Source organism: Marmota flaviventris, chromosome 7 (assembly GCF_047511675.1).
Source record: "Marmota flaviventris isolate mMarFla1 chromosome 7, mMarFla1.hap1, whole genome shotgun sequence".
In the NCBI taxonomy this organism is placed as follows: domain Eukaryota; kingdom Metazoa; phylum Chordata; class Mammalia; order Rodentia; family Sciuridae; genus Marmota; species Marmota flaviventris.
In genome coordinates this window covers 57,853,684-57,875,731 of record NC_092504.1, presented here as the reverse complement: position 1 = coordinate 57,875,731, position 22,048 = coordinate 57,853,684, and the positions used below count along the sequence as shown (strand labels likewise).

The window sequence follows — 22,048 nt, the reverse complement described above, 5'->3', positions numbered from 1 at the left end:
CTGCCCTAGTGAATTTTTCCTGACTAAACTTCCAATGAGTCTATGAGAACAGAACTATTTTGAAAGAATAAGTGTTTGGGGGATAATATGTTGCACTACTCAGCCCAGGAGTTGTAGGTATGCAAGATACAACTTTCAACTGCTACTTGGTATTGCTGATCTCCTCCATACTAGCAAAAGACAATTTCTTACTCTTGTTTCATTGCTTGCAGTGCTACACCCTGAGGTGGGAACGTATGATGGAAGATGAATTTATCAGCAGAGAATGATGGAGGAACATAGATCTCATCTATCACCAAGCTGCTGAAATGTGGCCTATGAAGAATTGCAATACTGACCAACACCAAGTTGAATCAAATATGATTATTCTCTATAAAACATACTGTAAAAACAGACTCAATTATGTGCCTCAAGTGCTTGCAATGGAAGTAACTACACTCACTGCAAAGATACGCTTTAATCTCCCTAAATAGATTGTTCATTTTCGCTTAGCCCCCAAAATGCACTCAAACAATAATTAAAACCGAGACATGGCCTATGTTGGCATATGAAGAATTGCAGCACTGGCCAACACCAGATTTCACGGGAATCACTTCCTGCCTGATATACAACTGCCCAATAATAAGGTCAGCCTGGTTAGAAAAAGGAGAAAACAAGGAGATGGGACATTAGTCACAAAGTTAGTTCAGATTTTTTAAAAACTCTTGCAATCATTTTTAATGTCCAGCAACTTACAATTAATATTGAAGGAAATTTTGCTGTGTGTATAGGATCATGTGTTGCCATATCATAAGTTCAGTGTTTACCCATTTTGGAGTGATAAATCTTACCTTTTAGTGACAGATGTTACCTTATTGATGTTGAAGACAGTCCTTCAGCTATTTGATACCAGCTATTTGAAACCCTTCCAAATACCTAATTCTAAAGGGAGAAAAAAATATCTTTTCCCTGATTCATGAAAATCAGTACATGGTTGTTTCCTGTGTATGTCTAGTTGAGCCTTACTTTCAAGATACAGTGGATCACTTTCTGAAGATAAGAATTGTGCAAACTGAGCTCTCTCACATCTATATATCCACACATACACACAGCTAACACAAAAGAAATAGGGTCAATATTCATGTGCCATGAAGGCTTTCCTAATGTGGAATCCTCCTGCTTTCTTCTTAAATGCATAGGAAAAACTTTCAATAAGTGTTAACATGCTTTGTGTGTATACTACATTTCAGCTTAATGCTGTATGAGTTACTGAGATTACCTAGTTTAAGAAAGCTGTCCTAAATAGTTGGTACAATTTTTATTCTCAAATATCAGATGAAAAAGCTGAAGCTTAGTGACATACATATTTTCTCCAGTGTAACAATAAGTGGTGAAATGGGCTGGACATACAGGAAGACAGCCCCACAACCTCCACTCCTTAATCATTACACCACCTGGCATCCCTATAGCTTCTCAGTGAAGAATCCAATCATTGATTAAGGTAACAATCACAGGAAACTCTCCTTTTGTTCCTAACCTTTGGTGACATGAAAACCAATTAACAAATAATTCCCCATGATCAAAAAGAAGAGCAAGATAAAACTGATATAAATTGTGTTCACAATTCTGACATAAAGGGAAAATAATTTTAAGCACTTCAATCTATAATTATTTGTATGACATGAGTGACAAGAAAGTAAATATTATTGCTGTTAGTAAATGGAAAGTCATTTTACTCTTTAGAAGATGAGATTTATTTACACTGTTCTATACTTTATATCCGGTCAAAAGGAACAAATTGCCCTGATATCATTATAATGATAAGATTGTTCTACAATAGGCAAAAATATAAGAATGGCTCAAGTCACATGACACATTTTAGTCTATTGAGGGTACAGCTTTTTCTTTCTTTTGCAACATTAAAATAAGCATTTGATGAGCAAAAAGAGGAAATATGAGGTTAGTATTCCATCTTTCCTGTACAGAAAGCTTGCCCAGACATTGTGCAGTAGCCTGGCTGCATTTCCACCAGCTCTTCTGGAAGGACTAGAGTCCTGGCCATAGGCCAACCATTTGGAGCTGGGTTCTCACACTGCCTCCAGCTGCACCTCACTGAAGGAGCTTGCTAAAGCTGTCTGCATGCTGGTTTCTCCCATTTCCCCTACATGGGAATTAGAAGGCCACTTCAAGTCAAGCAGCAGAAACCAGATAAAAACTAAAGAAAACATCACTGCTCCCTCACCACAAGCCAGTTGCTTGTCCTGGCTGAATTGGCAACACGTGGCTGCCATGGTGGCCATTTTCCTGATGAAGGCCATCAGCTCAGCCAAGGTCAGCTGAGGCACTTTCTTCACATAAGCAATGAGAAACTTGAAAGAAGCATTTTTCATCAAGTCCTACTGAGTTCCTCATGAATTTCTGGATTCCTTGCTCCTCTCAAAGACACTAATCTGGTATCAGAAGATTCAGTATTTGGACTGACCTCTGAGGATGATTTAAAAATAAACTTAGGTTAACTATCAAAATAATGTAGCCTTCACAGCCTATCACCACAGTTAAACCTCAGAGGAAGAACAGAAATGTGTTGTCTTTTCGAGTCCTGCTCAGTCTTTCAAGGCAGTAGCTCTGTACATAGCAACCTATGCCCAAATTATACTTTTTCTAAAACCCTTCTTGGGAACTGAGATTAACTTTATGTTTGTGGTCTTATCTTTGATGCCAAGCATCTGGAATCATTGCAATGAGTGGATGGAAATATTAAAAATATAAATCGTCCAGAGATCCCACACTTTATTGTCCCCTTGGGCTCTCTCCCGATTTGGAGAGATTGAAACAAATATGTTAAGTGCTTGATTCATTTGAGCTGAGGCCAAGTAGGGGTTGCATAGGGATGAGGGATGTAATGGTGGGTGTGCAGAACATAACAGGAAGAGAAGGGACTTTTTTTTTTTTTCAACTTGAGCAAGCATCAGACTTAAAATGAAACTATAGAGGACTATTTGTTAAGAACGAGTTGTGAAATAGTAAGCACAGAATGAAACCAAGCCTGTAAAAATTTAAAAAAAAATACAAACTATTATGACTATAAATGACTATGCAAACTCCTAGTCAAAATTGTGGTATAAGTAATTACCTTCAGGAACAGGGAAAAGAGGCTTAGTGTTGAGTACAACACCTTAACTTCTTTACAAGAAACTTTAAAGATGCTTGTACTTCATCAGTTCAACACATTTTAACCAATACTGGATATAAGTTCCTCCAGATCACCCAACCCTCTCTTCCATTAATGCTTCTACAAATTTCTAACACATTTCATGTATTGTCATCCTAAACTGTCATTAAATTTCTCCAAGAATGACTTGGAGAATTTTAAACCTAAATTTTAATTAGTCACCTTAAAAGTCATCTCTCTTTTGTCTCTCACTAGTTCTCGGAGAGTCCCAGTAGGAGGAAGAGACAGGCTGTAAATGCCCTATCCCTGCAACAGGTGTTATTGTTTCATAATGTTAAAAGGCTATTTTGAATATTTATAACCCATAATTCAGATGAGAATTAACTTTTCTTTTTATGAAGTAGCCTCTAAGGAACTAGAAGGCCTCTGCTGAAGTGGGGTGAGAGACAGAAAATTGAAACTTTCACAGATCCACAGAATTTTCAAGGATGGAAACACACTTTTGGAAAATAACAGTCCTGGACCACAATATTCGATTCTTTTCATTTTTTATTAATTACAACATAGAGCAAAGAGGTCAAACGTTTGAAAAAAAGTTGTGTTTCTTAGAGTGTTGATTTTACATCAGCAGAAAAGACAAACAGATGGATAAAGTCTTAGTCTCTTTCTCTTCTCTGGACAGGCTGAAAAACAAAAAGAGAAAAATAGAAGAGCTGTTTGTAAAACGTCATATATTTTTCCAATCTGTTACAACTAATGCTAAATTGCTTCGATTTTCTTTCTGAAATTTCCACCAGCAGAAACAATTTAAACCTTCCAAAGCTTAGCTGGGTTCCCCTTTTGCTGGGCAAGGGCACAGGACACACCAACATGTTGTGAAGTCCCCTCTTCATCAATGGTTCCACCAGACTCAAGTCAGAGGCCTCTATCACCACTCCTCAGGGCTATCTAGCACCTACTCTTACTTAAGTCATACCTAAACAAAAAAAATATCTGCTCAAATTTGGAAACCTAGGAAGACATTTTTTCCACTTAGGGCTGAAACACATCACATTTGGGAATGACCAAATTTTTGGAGATACAAAATGGCTATTCTTTGTTTGGATGCACAAGTAGTATTATATGGTCAAATAACCTGGTTTTACCAATACTTTATTTCATTGCTATTCTATTTTTTAAATTCTGTTCCAAAAAATAGTCAAACATGTTTATGCTCAAATGTCTATATTTTAAAGTGGACCTTTGGTCATAAGAAGAAAAAATTCTATTATATTAAATTCTATTATATTAGCATGTTGACACGTTAATAATTTAGGAGCGTGTTAATCATTCTACACTGGAAGTTAATGTAAGATAGATTGCTTATTAAATTATTAGGTTTAACCATGTGAAACCATTGATATTCAACTGTTTTTAACCTGCAAAATGTTCTTTCATATGGTTCTAACACTAGAGTCTCTGCTGGTGAGGCATCACTGAGAGGACTCTGCACACAGGTCACATATGTCAGAAGAGGACAATGGTTAACTCAATTCCTGCTGGAATTTTGAAATATGACTCCAACTCTTACTAGCTTGGTTGCCCCTTAGGTAAATATATTATATAACCCATGCCTTTATGTGACCATTTATTCATCTACAAAATGAGAATAATAAGAGTACCCAACTCAGATATTTTTTAAATAATTATATAAGTTAATATATACAAAGAGCTAAAAGTAGTGGTTGGTACTTATCTATATGACTGTTGACAAATGTTCAGTCATCTTTGCTTTTTTTAATAATAACAATTATAATTACTTTTTTAAAAATACAAAGTATATAGTTACCTGAGATCCTTGTGATTGTAATGTTTTTATGCTAAGGCCGCTTGACTTGCAGCAACCAATTTGGGGCCCTGAATACAAAGAAATGACAGACATTGGGAAAATATTAGCATTACCATAGAATACAAAAATTAGCAGGTTATACAAAAAATAGGTGATATACAGTGATTGTACCTGCACCACCCCCTTTAATTCACATTAAACTACCAGGATCTCTACAAGGAAGTTCACCAACAATCACCCTACCCAAGAAAATAAAAATATATATCTATTGTCAGGGTATAGGGGTGACTATTAAATGATTTAGATATTTAAATGTCCATTCCCACCTGAACTAACTTATAAAATTCAGTCAAATGAGAAGATAGCAATTTGGGGGAAAATGTTTAAATTAATGCTTTGCTTTACTGACCAAAACATTTTAGGCCTTATAAATATGTCTATCTATTCATACCAATTACAAATTTGGAACAGAAGAGAAAATTTAATAGTATGCCACAGTGCAGCAGGAGATAAAACCAAGAACAACTAAACTCATTTTGTAAGACAATTGTTCATAGAATAAGATCTTTGCTCCACGCATCTTTCAAAACCTAAATCCCTAACCTCTGACCTGACAAAATGCACAAAAATGAAAGTTGGAAATATTAAAATGAAAGCAGCTCCAGCACCTCCTCGGAGAAGCAGGCCTCCTTGTCGTCAGCCTTGCAGCACTTTTCTAGAAAAGCTACGAAATCCCCCATCACAGTTTTCAGTTGATCCATTGTTGCTGTGGGCTTGTGTTTCACCAGCTCAGCAAGTGCTCTGCATTTGAACAGAAAATGAAAGACACAGCAAGAACAACTTAAGAATATAAGAAATATGAAGGATATAAGAATGGCACTTAACATTATAAACCTTGCAGGGCACTGTGGCACACACCTGTAATCCCAGCAGCTCAGGAGGTTGAGGCAGGAGGATCACAAAATCAAAGCCAGCCTCACCAACTTGGGGGAGGCACTTAGCAACTCAGCGAGACCATGTCTCTAAATAAAACATAAAATAGAGCTGGGGATGTGGCTCAGTGGCTAAGCACCCCTGGTTCAATCCTCAGTACCAAAAAAAAGAAAGAAAAGAAAAAGCATTAAATCTTGGAGCCAGGCAGCTCTGGGTTTGAGGTCATGTATGCCATTCTAACCTCATGTGACATTAATAAATCCACTTCACTAGGGTTGGTGAGAGGATCAAATAAGATAATCAATGCAAATCACTCAGTGTTTTACAGAGTTTCAGTAGATTGCCAGAAAACGTATGTCATAGCATTCAGATATTATTCAGATGTACGAGCTATGCTTCATTGACTTTATAGCTCTTGAAGGGTTTAAAATGACCTCTAAATTTTTAATGACCTTGAACTTCATTGAAAAATCTTCTTCTTTAAGAATCTTTAAAGTTGGTCTGTCACTTTTGCCCTATTCAAATTTAATTAAGGGGAGGTTATAGGAGTTAAGACTTCCAAACAAGTGGAAGGTGGTGTTTCCCTTTCATTGACAAATAAAAAGACAACAGTGCCCCAATGTGTAGTGTGGGAATAATAGGTTTTATAATATAAGTTTTAAGTCTCTATCATGACTATGGGTGACCAGAGATGACAGCAACTTTCTGTTGCTAAAGTTCATGCTATTCTCATCCTTTCTGACAGCATTGAGGAGTTAAGCCTCAAAACTCACATTTCTAGATGTTTTCTATTCAATTGTCATTCTCAAACGTCACATCTCAGGGTTTTCTCTCACCTGTGGGGTCACTCTAGAACAAACTTAAAGTACCATTCATGCCTAGAAATAAATTCCCCTATGATTTCTACAACTAGTTTTTTTCTAGCCACAAATTCATCAGTTAAATGTTAAGCCATTTCTACTCGACCTAGCCTATGATCTTATTCTACTGGGGTGTTCATCCACAATATCACTATGAATAGTTTTTGCCCTCCAAGGGAAAAAAAAGCCATTCATTTTATTCTTGACAATTTTATCAACTTAAAAAGGCCAATACTTAAGTACTTTCCTCCAAGGAATATAATCAGTACATGAGAGGGTTTACTCCTTTCAATTAACAGTTCTCTTTATCAAAACTATAAACATGTGATAATGAAATACTACTCACTTTTGTTTCTTGATTTGTTGCTCATTCTCTGGAAGTGTGCATATGTCTGCATGGAAGGTGAATGTATCAGCATGCAATTCTTTGGGAACATATGTGTCATCAACTGATAGAGCAGAAAAGCATGACAGCTTGTTCGCAAAGGACTCAGAGCAGCATTTGGTGATTCTCTCACTCACTGGATTCTTCTCATGCATCACACACTCTGAGTTCAGGATTGCAGTCAGCTGAAGAACAAGAAGGAGAGCAGAAACTCAAAAGAGGCAAAAGAGTCCACAAACACTCTTTTTTCCATGCACCCAAAGTTGTGACATATTAAACTAGGAACAATGAATCCAAAGTTTACTGAGGCAGCAAATGACTATCTTTGGAACTAAACATAAGGGACTCTTTAATATTGACTCTTTTAAAAGTAAGTCTAGATGTCTCAATATTCTTAATACTTGAGAAGATGATTCACAAAAATAATTGAAAGTAATATGTCCTAACATATGTGTTAGAATGAGAAAGAAGTAGTCTTATATTGGCACATGAAACAGAGACCCCAAAAATGTAAATATTTAGGAAATTCCAAAACACTGAATATTCATGGATCCTTTTTAAAAGCAAGTTATAACTTTGAGATCTTATCTAAATTCTAACTTTGGCAGTCGAGATAATATAGGTGACCAAGTTCTGCACACACACAAAAATACATAGACATAGATATACCCATGCTAGTCATGTACACATGTTAGTAAATTCCTGCCTCTAAAAGTTAGCTTTGTCAATTTCATAAGATGAGAATTCAGTATTATAATTATTATATTTTAAAAGACTCACATAGCCTTCAATACAGGGCAGTCTGTGTGATTCAGAAAGCTTACAGCACTGGGTGGCCACTTTTCCTAATTTTCTTGAAGCCTCCACAAGAGTTGGAGTTGACATCTGGGGTGCTTTCTGAGTATAACGAATTACAAGTCTGTTGGGGGAAAAAAAAATTTCATGTGTGTTTAGCCAAACAAGAAACTGTCTTTTTATAATACAGTATATCAAGCAGAGAAAATTCAAACAAAATTAAAATCAACTAATATGTTCTTGTTTGCCATTCATAGAATTATGTTTGTCTAAGTCAAGTGCAGTGATGCAGGACTCTAAACCCAGTTGCTCAGGAGGCTGAGCCAAAGTATTACAATTTTGAGGCCAGCTTCAGCAATTTAGTGAGAGCCTAAACAACTTAGCAAAACTCTATCTCAAAAAAAAATTTTAAAGAATTTTAAATTTTAAAAGAATTGCAGCTCAGTGGTAAATCTCCCCTGAGTTTAATACCCAGTACCTGCTACCAAAAATTATCTTCAACTTCAGAATGATGGCTTAATGTCAGAAAAAGACTTTGTCCTGTCCAAGAGATCATTAAACATGGCTTTGAATACCACCTGCACCATATAATCTCAGGAAGGTTAGCTACCTTATTATAATCCAGTGACATTAGTATACTTATTATTGCATCTTCGTTTCATTAAATACTTTTGAGAGTGTAACATAAATCAGGACTATGATGAATTTGAAAGATATAGGTGAAAAATGGGAGGAAATATCCCTGCCTCAATAGGTATGATGAAAGGATTAAATTGAAAGTGATAATATAGGCAATGAACAAGGCATGTTATCCAGCATGTAAGAATCACTTATAAAGAATCCCAATCACCATGTAAAGTCAATGTAAGACTGTAATCTACTTAATGGAAGAATCTATGTATTATTCACTATGTTTGCCCTGAGCTATAGTTTAAAAAAAGTGCTAACTATGTGTATAAACTGCACAATAAATTCCTACTGAACCATGTGTCCCTTCTTCTTTCTTGACTTTTCCTCCATACATAAGGGCCTATTAAATGGGGACATTACTTCAGCATGCACTTTTATCTCTATCTCTTCTAGGGAGGGAAATTCCACAGGAAAACAAGGTCATGACCATCAAAGTCTAATGTATCTTCTGAACATCCACTTTTCCCACCAATAGACCAAGAGGAATGCAATTTCCCATATTATCTAAGTCCATATCTTTGTCATGTTTTTGTGTTCAGCTTTTATATTACTTCTTGAACTACTGCTATTCAAGGCCTACTACTTCCTGCTCTGTAAAATGCTGGTAGGGTTCATTTACTCACAAACTATCCCTTAACCTCCAAGGAACATCCTCAGTTGATAAGCCAACATTTGGCACTAACCCTCCCAGCCTACATACTTCCAGTCTCAAAAGACCATTTTTTAAAACTGTACATAAGTAGAAGCCTCTGCATCCCATCGACTATATTTTCTCTGCTCTCCAGACTTTTTTGATAAACAGAGTTTAGAAAGATATGTGTATCTTTGCTATTAAAAGTAATATGCTAGGCAGCCTTTACATGAAGTATTAAATAATAGCAAATCAGTCAAGGAAAAAAGTCAGCGAATAAACAAAAATACTTACACATTTTGGAATTTATATTCCCCAAGTTGCTCATAGAGATCACAGTTTTGCTTGACTATATTCTGAGGCTCAGTCACAAGAGGCTCAAATTCCTCAAACTGAAACATAAAAGAATCCATTTATAGTATCCTTCTGAGGACCAGATACTGGTCACTTTTTACCCCTTCCTTCTTTCTTCCCAAAACCACATGAGTAGATGTTCAGTGCCACATCTGTCACATCACATTCAAATTGTTTCTCTTATTTGACAAGACTGTATAGTGCAAGAGTTTCTGGAGTTCAGTGGCTGGCTTTGGAGCCAGGCCACCTGACTCATTTTCCAGTGGTGCAGCTTTACTTACCAGTTCTGAGATTCAGAATCCTCATCTTCACAATAGAGGTAAAAATAGTGCTCACCACCCAGAATTGCTCTGGGAATCAACTAAGCTAATGACATTAAAATAGCACCTAGTACATAGTAAAAGGTCAATAAATGTTGGTCCTGAGTATTATTATTATTATTATTATTATTATTACTACTACTACTACTATTATTATTAGGCCATCTCTCCAGTTGGATCCTCAGCTCTCTGAGGAATGTTGCCCTCAGCATCAGTTGCAGGACGGTGCCTGGCATACAGCAGCTTCTTGGTAGAGGAAAGAAAGTCTTTCTCTGATTCTATAACAGTTTGGAAATCTTTAACATATAATAGTAGGCACCCTAAAATCCTCCAGAACAGGTGTATTCTAACTTATCATCTTGTAAAACATTTCCTAAACCTTCTCAAAAAGATTTTTAAATATTCTAAAGAAATAAGTTTCATAACCTCCCTTAAGATATTACCTCCAGTACTTGATAAATCTTGGGTCAGGTTAACTTTCTTCATATCTAAGTTACATCTCTTTTAATTGACATTTAAATTTACCTGATCTTATTTAGTTCTCAGGAATATGGAAAACAAAGAAATGATGGCCAAGATTTTGTGAAATTAGAGATTACTGTCTTCATATCTTTCTTTTCTAGACCAACTGTTCAAAATTTATTAACCATTCTATTTAAGGCTATTTCTTTCTAAAATGTTTAAGAGCACAGAACTGAATCCATCTCAAGGAAAGATCTAAAAATTGTACTGTGTATCATTTCAGTCTTGCATTTTTTTCTTTCTCATTGTTATAATCAGCAAAGAGCTGTATTCTTCTTTTCCTGTAGGACACCTACCACATTGCCATAGCATGCAGGAGGATCAGCTTCAGCACAGCACTTCTCCAGTTTGGCTTCATATGCCTTGGCAATTCTCAGCAGCAAGAGGGAACCATACTCAGGATGCCTTCTTGAATATTCATACAAAAACCTAAGTAAGAAGAACATAGATTTAGTTGAACCAATGAGAAAGAATATGTACTTAACTCACTCCAAGTGTAACTCAAATTCCCAAGGTCTGAATTTCACTAAACCCCATGCAGTGAAGCTTAGTGGCAAAGGACTTGGGGTTCTTCCTGTGCTCAATTTCTGGTTCTGCCGCTTATTTTACTCTATTACGTTTGGCACCTTATTAAAACTAAAGAGCTTTAGTTTCCTCCTCTGTAGATTGGGAATCATAATAATATTCATCTCATATGTTGGGTTATTAGAAATACATGAACAATGTGTGCAAAATATATACTCATACATCTTAAATATTTTATGAATCATATCTGTCACTTTTTTATAAATATGTAGTTTGATTTGGAGTATATCTCAAAAGTATTGTACTAGACAGAGATATGTTCTTAAAATTTTCTTTTTCCTCTTCATATGATTGAAATCTTTTATGATATTATTTAATGCAAAGGAAGCTATTGCAATCCAACAATAAAATTGTAAAGCTTGTCATCATTCTTATTGATCGTATATAATCATTTGTTATTTAACTGCCTTGCCATACTACTGAACTTTTAGCCTTTTCATCCAAGTATGAAACACTTAGTGTCAAATTCTATACTTTGTTTTATATATTTCCTGTCAACACAAAGATGCATAGATAGAGATAGATGTATTAAGATGATTGATAGGCAATATAAGTTCATATATATTTTAGATATTTAAGAAGTACCCTTTCAATGAATGATTGAACAAGTAAACATTATATACATAATTTGTATACATACAAATATTTCTAGAGATATTTCTAGAGATGTCCCTAAGGAGTAAGGAACATTGAGCTTTACCATGAATATATACTGAATGACAATGTTTGAAATTAATTAATTGTTTCAACCTTTAAAGACTGGGAGACGATGGATGAGTCAAAGAAGCATTCTTGGCAACATGGAAACTGCAGTAACTCCAAAGGAAAGCCTAGCATATCTTCCTAAATCATGAGCTTGTTAAATCAAATGCTAAAAAGGGTAATTCCTTATCTAACTTACGTGCCCAAGAAGATATCTTTTGCCTCAGCATAGTTTTTGCAAACATCCTTATCCTCAGCATAATCAGTTGTTAGTGCTGGTAAGTCAGCAGGCTTATCATCCTCTTCCAGATCAATGATGCAGTGGTATCTTTCCAACGGGGGCTTAGCACAACATTCTCCCACTTTCTTGGAGATTGTATCTTGATTATCACAAGCGTAATTGGAAAGGGTTATCTATGAGGAGGTCAACAATTGTTCAACATAAATTAGCATTGCTACACTTTCTCTTCAGATATTTGTGATTTTGCAGAACACATTCACTGTATTCCAAGGCCTTTCATTCACAACTACTGTGCCTTCTATGAACATATATCCTCTGTCAGTACTTCTGAGGCTCTAGGCTACTAAAACACACCTACTTGATCAAAATACACTAGTTAGGAACCAGTTATCATTTATTTGTTTATTATAATTAATTAATTAATCTCAGCTATTTATCAATTTTATATTTCCACTGTAGAGGTATGTAATTTTTTTAAATTAAAATTCAAGGCTATTTTTTTCAATACTTCCCTCAAAATAAATGCAGGCATTTTGAAACCAAATAACTAAGTAAAGCATGAAAAATTTTAACAAATGAGTCAAGATGACAGTCATGGGTTTTGCTTATATGTATAAAATATCTGTCTTAAATTTCCAGGAAGTGTCATGATAGCTCAGGATTCTGATATATGGTCATTATTTTTAATCTTTGAAGAAAGGGAGACAACACTACAAATTTGGGGAAAAAGATCATTTTGGGGAAAACACTTAATGAAAGGAGACAACATAGAGGGGGGGAAATGCATTCTTTCCAAAGATCTCTTGAGAAAAATGGCCCTTCTCCAACCCAACCTTGCCCCCACCCCAAATATATCAGTAACCAGCGTCTTCCTTCACCTTCAGCCTAGATTCTCAGAGTATGACCGAAAAAAGTTACAAATAGGTGAAAGAGTTTTTCAGGTCATTTAGTAATTAGGATAGTAAGGTTTACAAGAAAGTACCACAGAGAAGGGAAAACTGGAAGACAGAGCAAATGAAAGCAAAGAAGACTAAGTCACCCATTGCCAGTTGTTCCCAGTTATGCTAAGTACATGTATTCTAGCATTTTAAGCATATAAGCTACAAATGGAAAATATATGGCTCTTTACCCTGTCATGTATAGCTTCAAGCAGATCACCACTGCAGGATTCCTTGTTGATTTTAGTAAGATCTGTTGCCATCTTGGTAATTTCTGTAAATTCAGCTTGGGGAAATTTCTGGCTTAGACGAGATACTAACCTAAAAAAAAATGTCCGCCCATCAACATATTATAATCAGGCAATAACTGATGTTAAACTCCTATGAAAATTCCATTTATAACAAGGAAATTCAAGACAGACACATAGAAATTTTTCTCAATTCATTAATTATTTTAATGCTAGAGCTGAACCAAATGGTGTTCTTTTTTTTTTTTTCTTGTTTTCTTAAAATTATCCATTGTAAGAGTGTGGGTTGGATGGAAAGCTGATAATTCATAAAATTAGCAATCAAAGAGGAATGTTGAAAGGGCCAACAGTGTGAGGGGCATCAGGTATGGAGCCCCAATCTGTCTTCCTGATCTGACTTCATATCTTCATAACAGTGAGACCTAGGCAAGTTACTTCTCTGAACTTTAGCCTTCTCAGTGTCACAACATCATGCTAAATGGAAGGACTATTTTGAAGATTAAATTAGATAATCTAGGAAGTATCACACAAACTCCAGTTACTCTTTTTTCCTTCATTAAAACCCATTTTTCCTGACTACTAAAATTCTTCAAGAAAATTAATTTCATAACATCTACATACTGATGGAGTTTTTATTAAGCATACTTTTACCAAGAAATTGATCCAGCACAGCCTCTAAGCTCTCTGACAAGATATAAAAGACTAATATCATCATTCTTTCCAAAATCATTTCCATGCTGTCTAAATCCAGAAATAGAGACTTCTTTCCCAGAACCAACCATTGCCTGTGTAATGTGCATTGGTTCATGGTAAGGGTATTTTGTTTATCAATTTGGTTGTATTTTGTGGTCTGGGTGGTAGGAATGAAAAGCAAAGATAGTTCAATTGACAGTTTCTAGAGAGCATGCATAATGTCTATTATCTTAATTTTATCTCCTGTTATATAGATTCATTGTTGACTGACAAGTGAGGAGTTAGAGAGGCAGGTAATATTTTTCTTAGTCAAATACTGAAGGATGTTCCCAGAATCAATAAATAGTATAAAAACAGAGGCCAAGGCAAAAATACGAGATTAAGAGCAGAGTTGAAGCTAAGTAAAAATTATGAGTACTAATTTGGCTTACTTCATGACTGAATTTAATTATAGGACACAACAAGACAAGTAGATGCTTTCAGATTATTGTGGGAAAGGATAAAATTAAATTAAAGATCCTGACTATAGCTCTATAAAAATAATACACCATTAGAGTATGTTTCCTAGTCTTCATAAAAAAATAGAATCCATATGTCTTCTTTAGGACAAAAATGATAATGTCTTCTTAATTCTTTAACAACTTAGAAAAATAAGACAAAAATAATGTCAAGTTGTTCCTTATGTTCTGATTTTCACCTCGAAGAAATTTTACCTTTTAGACACAATGACAACAAACTATATTTGTAAACACTGGGAGAAATGACACATAAATGTATACTTTTGTCAATGGAACCATTATCACTTTTACATTTTTATAAAGATAAAAAATTGTAATAAAAATATTTACCATGCTTTGAAACCTCTTTCTCCATATTTCTCAATAACGCTACACTTGAATCTATCTTTGGCAGAAGAAAGCATTGTTGTCTTCCTCAAATTCTCAATCTAAAGAAAGAAAGAAATTTGAACAAAATGAAGAAAAGAAAACTTCTATACAAAACACAACTTCAAAAACTCAGATGAGACTATGCCACATTCAATCTAAATTCCCAAGTACTCCCTTTGGGAAATAATCATTTTGCTATGTAAGAGGAAAAATTATTCTGGTCATAGTGGAAGCCTCTATGTAGTTAAAACCAGCTAGGACACATTGCCAAAGAAAAGGCTTCTGAAAGAAAAAGTATATGCTAATATCCCAGGAACATATAACCTAGCTGAGTTCTGCATTTTGTGCATAATCCATTTAAGTCCCTCCTCTGATAACATCAAGAAACTCCCCGGAGAACACAAGGAGGTACACAATAAATACTTACGGAAGAAATAAATGATCTCTTGCTTCTAGTTGCAGTAAAATTCTCTACTTTGAATTCCTTATCCATCAAAAAGTCTCATGAAAAATAAAACAAAAACTGTGGGCCCTTGCTTGACAAATACTTCCCTATAGAGAGAATCACCATAGAGAGGGGCAGGACATTTAACTATGTGCACAGTGATTCCCTCCATCAGATCAGCACTTCTAAATCTCAGAAGGAGGAAGGAAGAATAGGAGAGGCCTTCAAAAAGAATAAAACTTCTTTGGAAGACATAAAAGTAAAGCTTTTTGGAACATGTAGGGAAGTGTGTTTAGAAGAATAAGGTTTCCTAAACCTAACCACAAGATGTTTAAAATCTGACATTGCACTATGGATTGGTTCTTTTTGGGAAATACCTTTGGTGTCAGGCATTCTGCTTTATCCGCAGCTTGGCAGCATTCTGTCACAAAGCCTTTATACTTTTCAGCCAAGTCAATGATTTTCTGGGCACATAAGTAAGGATTTCTCCTGGCAACTTCATATACAAAGCTAATTTTAAAAGAAGATAACAAGAATTCATTTTTCCATACCACACAATATTACAGAAACAATTACAATCAACATTCTCCCAAGAGCCTCCAAAAGCCAAAGACATGTAATTTACCACTGAAGCTCAATTTGCATATGATGGCCTTGTCTTTGTCATTCTTTAAGTCAGTGAAAAGAAAGGATGAATCTGTGATGTACATGTATGTGGATCACATAATAAATGGTTAAACTGGGGTGATCTAATATTGCTGACTAAATCAATCCTGAGAGAGTATATATTTTTTCAGAATGTTTTAAAACATGTCTCTTTCAAATTTTCATATAGATCATACCTGTTTCAAGATCAAAGAATTTTGATTATATTTTTTGTTGTCCAGAATTTTGTGATGTGAAGTATTACTTCTTTAAAACTCAACATGAGAACAAAACTTCCAAGTCTTAATGTTGGAAATGGCTTGTGGTATGGTACTTTTATAATGAGTATTGACTTACTCCTTAATTTTTAATTTTGAAACATAGATTACTTACTGTCCCAAAGCCTTCAGGTCATTTTCTTCAAAGGAGGTGCACAAAGCATCAGGATGTTTTAAATCAAGTGCAGGGATGTTAGGCATGTCTTCTTTGTGCTTTACGAGGCATTGAAATCTCTCAAGGTCTTGTTTATCACAGCAGTCAGCCATATCACCATAGGTATCACGAAGAGTCGCAATTGAGCATGTTTTATCTCCAAAGATAGTATCCTAAATGGAAGAGAGCAACCTACACATTACTGGGAAGGTCTTTATTTTCTTTATTACAAAAAAAAAAACAGCATAAATATTTAACAAACTGTTAAAGCTTGGTGAAGAAATCATCTACATTGCACATATGTATGATTTATCTTATATTGAAACATCCCAGGGAACCCCATGAATATGTTTTATGTATGAGTCAAAGCATAAATTTAAATATGAAAAAAAAATCTTAATGAAATACAAAATTTTAAACCCATCAAAAAAAGGAAATTGTATAAGAATTCACTTCCCCCATTAAATTTCCTTGATTTGGCTACTTCTGTGAAATTGTCATAACAATCAACTGCCACAATATTACTTACGATGAATAAAACTTAAGGACAAAAAGAGAGTTGTTGGCTCTAAGGAATGTTACCTTTCTCTGCTTCTTACCTATCACTAGGGAAACTAGCCTGCAGTGCAGCGGGTGAATTCATCTTAGACAGAGGAAATACTCAGATACTTTCTCATTTAATCTGCTTCTTTTTGAGAGACTCAATTTTTTAGTAGATACCATATACAAATCTACCACACATTATTACTGCATTAAAATATAGAATTTTTTATTCTAGAAATATTTCTCTCAAATTATTTCACTCATTCAATAAATCCTTTTTTTCCTCATTCATTGTTATTATATAAGTAATTCTAACCATATAGAAAATTCACTGGTCTTGACAGAATTTATTATTTTTTTAAATGCACTTTAAAAAATTCATATGTAGAACCATAAAATTGGGGGAAGTTAAAGTACTTATTCGCAGCAATGAGAGTTGTGTCCAGAGATAAACAAGAAGAGGAAAGGGTCCAAAGACAATATGGACCTTGACCCTGGAGAGGCATATATAGATTGAGTGGTGAAAGAAACATAGGCCTCTTATTTTAAAGATGTATTTAGAAATAGCAAACGTTCAAGCTCTTCAAAAGGATTGAGTGCCTTGTTTTTTTATTTTATGTAAAAAAAATTAATAACCCTAAAATGATGAATAAATAACTATAACTATTATTTTGCCCATAGCATAGAAATCAGTTGGTGCTTTCTGGAAGTAAAAATCATGCTATTACCTCAAAGAGATATTAGACTCTTGTATTCAGTCAGGCATTATTTACATTATTTAGTCAAGATATGAGAATAACTGAAGTGTCCATCAACAGATAATAAATGGATAAAGAAAAATGTGGATGCATAAAGAAAATGTAATATCAATATACAAGGGAATGTCATTCATCCTTTAAAAGAAGGAAATTCTACAATTGGCACTAATGCAGATGATCTTTGAGAGCATTGTGCTAAGTGCAATAAACCAATCACAGACAAAGATGGATGATTCCGTTAATATCTCATTGCTGCGAATAAGTATTTTAATTTCCCCCAATTTTATAGTTCTACATATGAATTTTTTAAAGTGCATTTAAAAAAAATAATAAATTCTAAAATAGTCAAATTCACAGAATCAAAGAATAAAAAGATGGCTGCCGGGAGCTAGGAAAAGGAGGAAATGGGGAGTGACTAATGAAATGGCATAAAATTTTACTTAAGCAAGATGAATAAACTGTGACAATCTGCTGCATAATATTGTACCTATAATCACGAATAACGTATTTCACACATAAACTTTTAAAAGGATAGAATTCCTGTCAAGTGTTCTAACCACAATAAAATAAAGTTAATAAATACACAAAGATACATTATCTCTATTAGCCTCTATGAAAAGAAACCAAACTTCTTGAAAAGAGATGGTTACAAATTGCCATTTAAATACACGGTGACTGTCACGTGTGTTCTCAATGAAAAAAAAATCTTGTTAAAACTGGGCATACCCACAACATCTCTGTCCCTGAATAAACAGTGAATGACTTATCCGTCCATATGAAACTTTTGAGTGTAGCTTACAAATTGTCACTTAATAGTAATGTTTTAAAAGAATTTTTTCTTTGAAATATTCATAATAACTTAAAGGAAAAGAAAGAATCCTCAAAATCAGAACTTACAAGTGGTTTGTTACAATCTGCTCCTGTATTATCAGCAACACATGCTTTTGCCAAGTCAGTCACTTGTGTTGTAAATTTTGCAAGGTCATCATATTCGGTCTTCTGGAGATACTGAGAAAAGGTCACCAGTACCCTGAAACAAAAAAATACAGAAACATGTAGCACAAAAAAACTTTAACATAAAACAGGTTGGTTGATTTACTAGAGAGCAAATCACTTATGTGTCTTTAATCTATGTTTTCTATATCTTTCTTATAATTATCCAGAAAGCCTATTCATATGAGGTATTATCTAAGGCCTAATCAAGTACATGTGGCTTCCTAGGTAGGCAGGATAGTATTTCAGCCATGTCCAAATTTGTATGGGTTCATGTCAGTAGAGGCAGACACACAGGGCAAACTAGAAAACTGTATACCAAATAGATTTAATTGTTGAGACTGGGCTTTGCATAAATCCTTTGAGTTACTTAAAATGAAAATAAAAACACATCATTATTCAGGCTATAGGATTGTAATGACCTTTAAAAAATAGACTATTTTCTCAATTTTTTAAAAAAAATATTAAAATGTTCCAAGAAACCACAGAAGAATTTGCTATGTAAAGGGAAGTTAGTAAGTGAGCTGCCAAAGGAACCATGTATTAGTCTTTCCACCATTGTTCCAGAGTTTCTGGGTAGTAAGAGAAGTCCAGATTTTAACTGTTCAATACAGTAGCCATTAGACATATGTGACTATATACTTGAATTGTTTAAATTTAATTAATATTCTATTTAAATTTAAATAAATCAAAATGTACCTACTTAAATGCAATTTAACTAAACTTTAATACAATTTGACATTTTATTCCTCCATTGCACTGGCCATATTTAAAGTACTCAACAGCCCCGTGTGGCCAGTGGCTACCATATTACATAACACTGATACAGAATATTTTCATCAGTACAGAAAATTGTAAGGGGCAACAATGCTCTGAAATCTGGACCATGATGACAGGAAAATGTAAGACATTTAGAGTAATAATCAATGTAATCAGAAACATTAAATTTGACTCTTCCATATTTTAACTTACAGGCCTTTGAACTCTTGCTCTCCGAATTCCTTATATCGTTTAATAATCTCACTTTCATCTAAGGAAAAGGAGAAGAAACAAAACAACATGTATTTAAATACTGAAGAAAATAATTAATTATATGCTATGTTCTATATTTCTTTTCATTTAACTTAGGTTGTTTATTTGCTTCAAAATATTGGATTCTTATTCTTACAGAAAGTCTTAGGATGGTGAACTATGTCTTCTGCACTTAAAGAAGATATTATTCGATCACAAAGAATATTATTTTTAATATCATTAAATAATTATAACTTTATATTCTAGTTATATAAAATCTAATGCTCTTATAGTACCTATGAACAGCAACTGAGAAGTAAATACAAGTGGAAATCCTATTTTTATTATTAATAACACAAGAGTTTTTCTATTCTAAATAAAGCAAGGTGCATTAGGTAGGCCTTAGAAATTGTTGTGAATTCTATCTTCTCTGTTCTATGAAGTGTAAGTCACTCTGCCTGGCATTTCTTCATTAGAGAAAAGAAATTACATTCACTAAATAATTCTCACCATGTTGTTTCTTCTTAACTATATTAATTAAATAACCACATAAGCATTCACAAAAACAAAAAATCATCACATTCTAGATATAAATCCTAAAGGAAAACTTAATTCTTTAAATACACAGGGGTTTACTGAAACTTTTACTAGGAAAAAAAAAAGTTGTACAAAGGAAAAACAGAATTCTTACCTGCTTCTCGACGAAACACACCCCTGGAATAAGCAGAGCTGAAGAGAAAGAGAAGGGAAATAAAGGTTACCCACTTCATTGTGCCAAAGGCTTGTGGGTTGATAGAAAAGGTAGAATGAATGCAGGGAAATTAGCCCTAATATACTTCTTTAACCAATAATTGTAGATTATTAACTAGACTCATCTTTGTATTTCATTGGCTCCCAACTGATTACAAAGTCATAAGATTCTTGCCAAAAAAAATGTTTGACTAGATTCCTTGCATATGTTTGCCATCTGGAACTGTTTTCTCCACAACACTTTGTCAATTTATCAAAGTTATGTAAAACATCTTATCAAATTTTATATAACAGTTTAAACGATTTGTACCTATTATTCAATACCATGTTCTTTATCTGCTATTTCTCATTTGAATATTTTGGTTTGTGATATTTGCAAAAGTACAACTAACCCATTGCTGCTGCTTGGAATTGAGTTAAGATCCAAACTGCATCTACTATTAATTCCAAGTATGCTTTTTACTAAAGGTAATGAGAAATTTACACAAAGAGACATCTCATGGGGGTTCTACTTTTTTTTTTAAACTATCAGAAAAAGTCTGACTTTTGCCTCAAACACAAACTAGGAGAAAAGCATAGCAACAATGACAACTAAAATAGATATTAGCAAGTCCCATGATTCCATCCTCGCTATGGCCTAAGTAACAAGCCAGTTATTTAACTAAATAATTGAGTCAGTCAAAATGCCCCATAACACATACAGGTACAGAAACTAATAAATACTCAAGAGAAGTATTATAATGAAATATATTTTCTATGACCTTATTTTAAATGATTTCACACAGAAAAGCCTAGAATAGATGAAGAGACATAGGAGTTTTTATTGTTGTTTTTATTTTGTTTATTGGTTTGTTTTTGTTTTTGTATTCAGTGACTCAAAGGAGTACTTTTGACATTTGTATTTCACCACTATGTTATACTTTATATTTTTGGAGGTAAACTTTTGTTTTCATTTTCTTCTTCCTTAACTAATCACAAATGGTAGAACTGATTTCCAAGAATGAGTCAGAATGTTTAGTTCGTTTTGAATTTCTTTGATTTATATAGCCTAACTAATAATTACATTGACAAGCATTCTTGATTTACATCTAGAACATTCAGACTTACCCAGAATGTTCCTGTATGGCAGAGACATATATCTAGTGATATAAAAAGCTGTGCTGACTTCATACAAAACTATCAAGTCATACCCTGTGGTAACAATTAAATTCCTTTATTTTATGTTTATATACAACATTTAAAACCAGTTTTGCTGTTATGACAATACCATTACTTCATTTACACATATGCACATTTGTTAGCAAAATAAAATAAATAGAATTATCTAATGACAAATTTCTACATTTAAATAGCTTTTAAAATGCACACTTTTAAGCATAAACTTTAAGAAGTCTCTGGATTCTCATACTAGGTAATTTTTAAATCCACTCCGAAGAGCATACCTCACAAGCCAATTTATTTTGTGTTCTCCAGGAATGGCGTTATTACTATGTTATAGAGAAAACCAAAGCAGCTATGATCTCCAGTTTTCATATTACAATTAAGTATACACACTATTTTTACTCAACTAAATTAGAGAATAATTTTTTAAGGAAAATTGGCAGTTGACCTGTTCAGAAATCATCCTTTTTATATTTTATACTGCACTATAATGCATTTTCTGTATCTGCAAGTATACAAGATCCACCTGAGCAATGGAAATTGAGGT

General features: G+C 34.0%; 1 protein-coding gene and 1 pseudogene across 1 annotated transcript; both read right to left on the bottom strand.

Moving 5' to 3' along the window:
- Window positions 1-22,048, bottom strand: part of LOC114104678 (afamin-like) — a 68,709-nt pseudogene that overhangs the window by 4,932 nt on the left and 41,729 nt on the right.
- Window positions 3,723-20,360, bottom strand: LOC114104686 (albumin-like). The gene is made up of 15 exons (XM_027950900.2): window positions 20,282-20,360; window positions 19,552-19,609; window positions 18,484-18,616; window positions 16,247-16,458; window positions 15,586-15,718; window positions 14,725-14,822; window positions 13,127-13,256; window positions 11,956-12,170; window positions 10,766-10,898; window positions 9,568-9,665; window positions 7,938-8,076; window positions 7,119-7,342; window positions 5,648-5,780; window positions 4,980-5,047; window positions 3,723-3,834 (listed from the first exon to the last, which is right to left on the bottom strand). The coding sequence occupies exons 1-14, from the start codon at window positions 20,358-20,360 to the stop codon at window positions 5,006-5,008; spliced, it is 1,827 nt and encodes a 608-aa protein (XP_027806701.1). The 3' UTR covers window positions 3,723-3,834; window positions 4,980-5,005.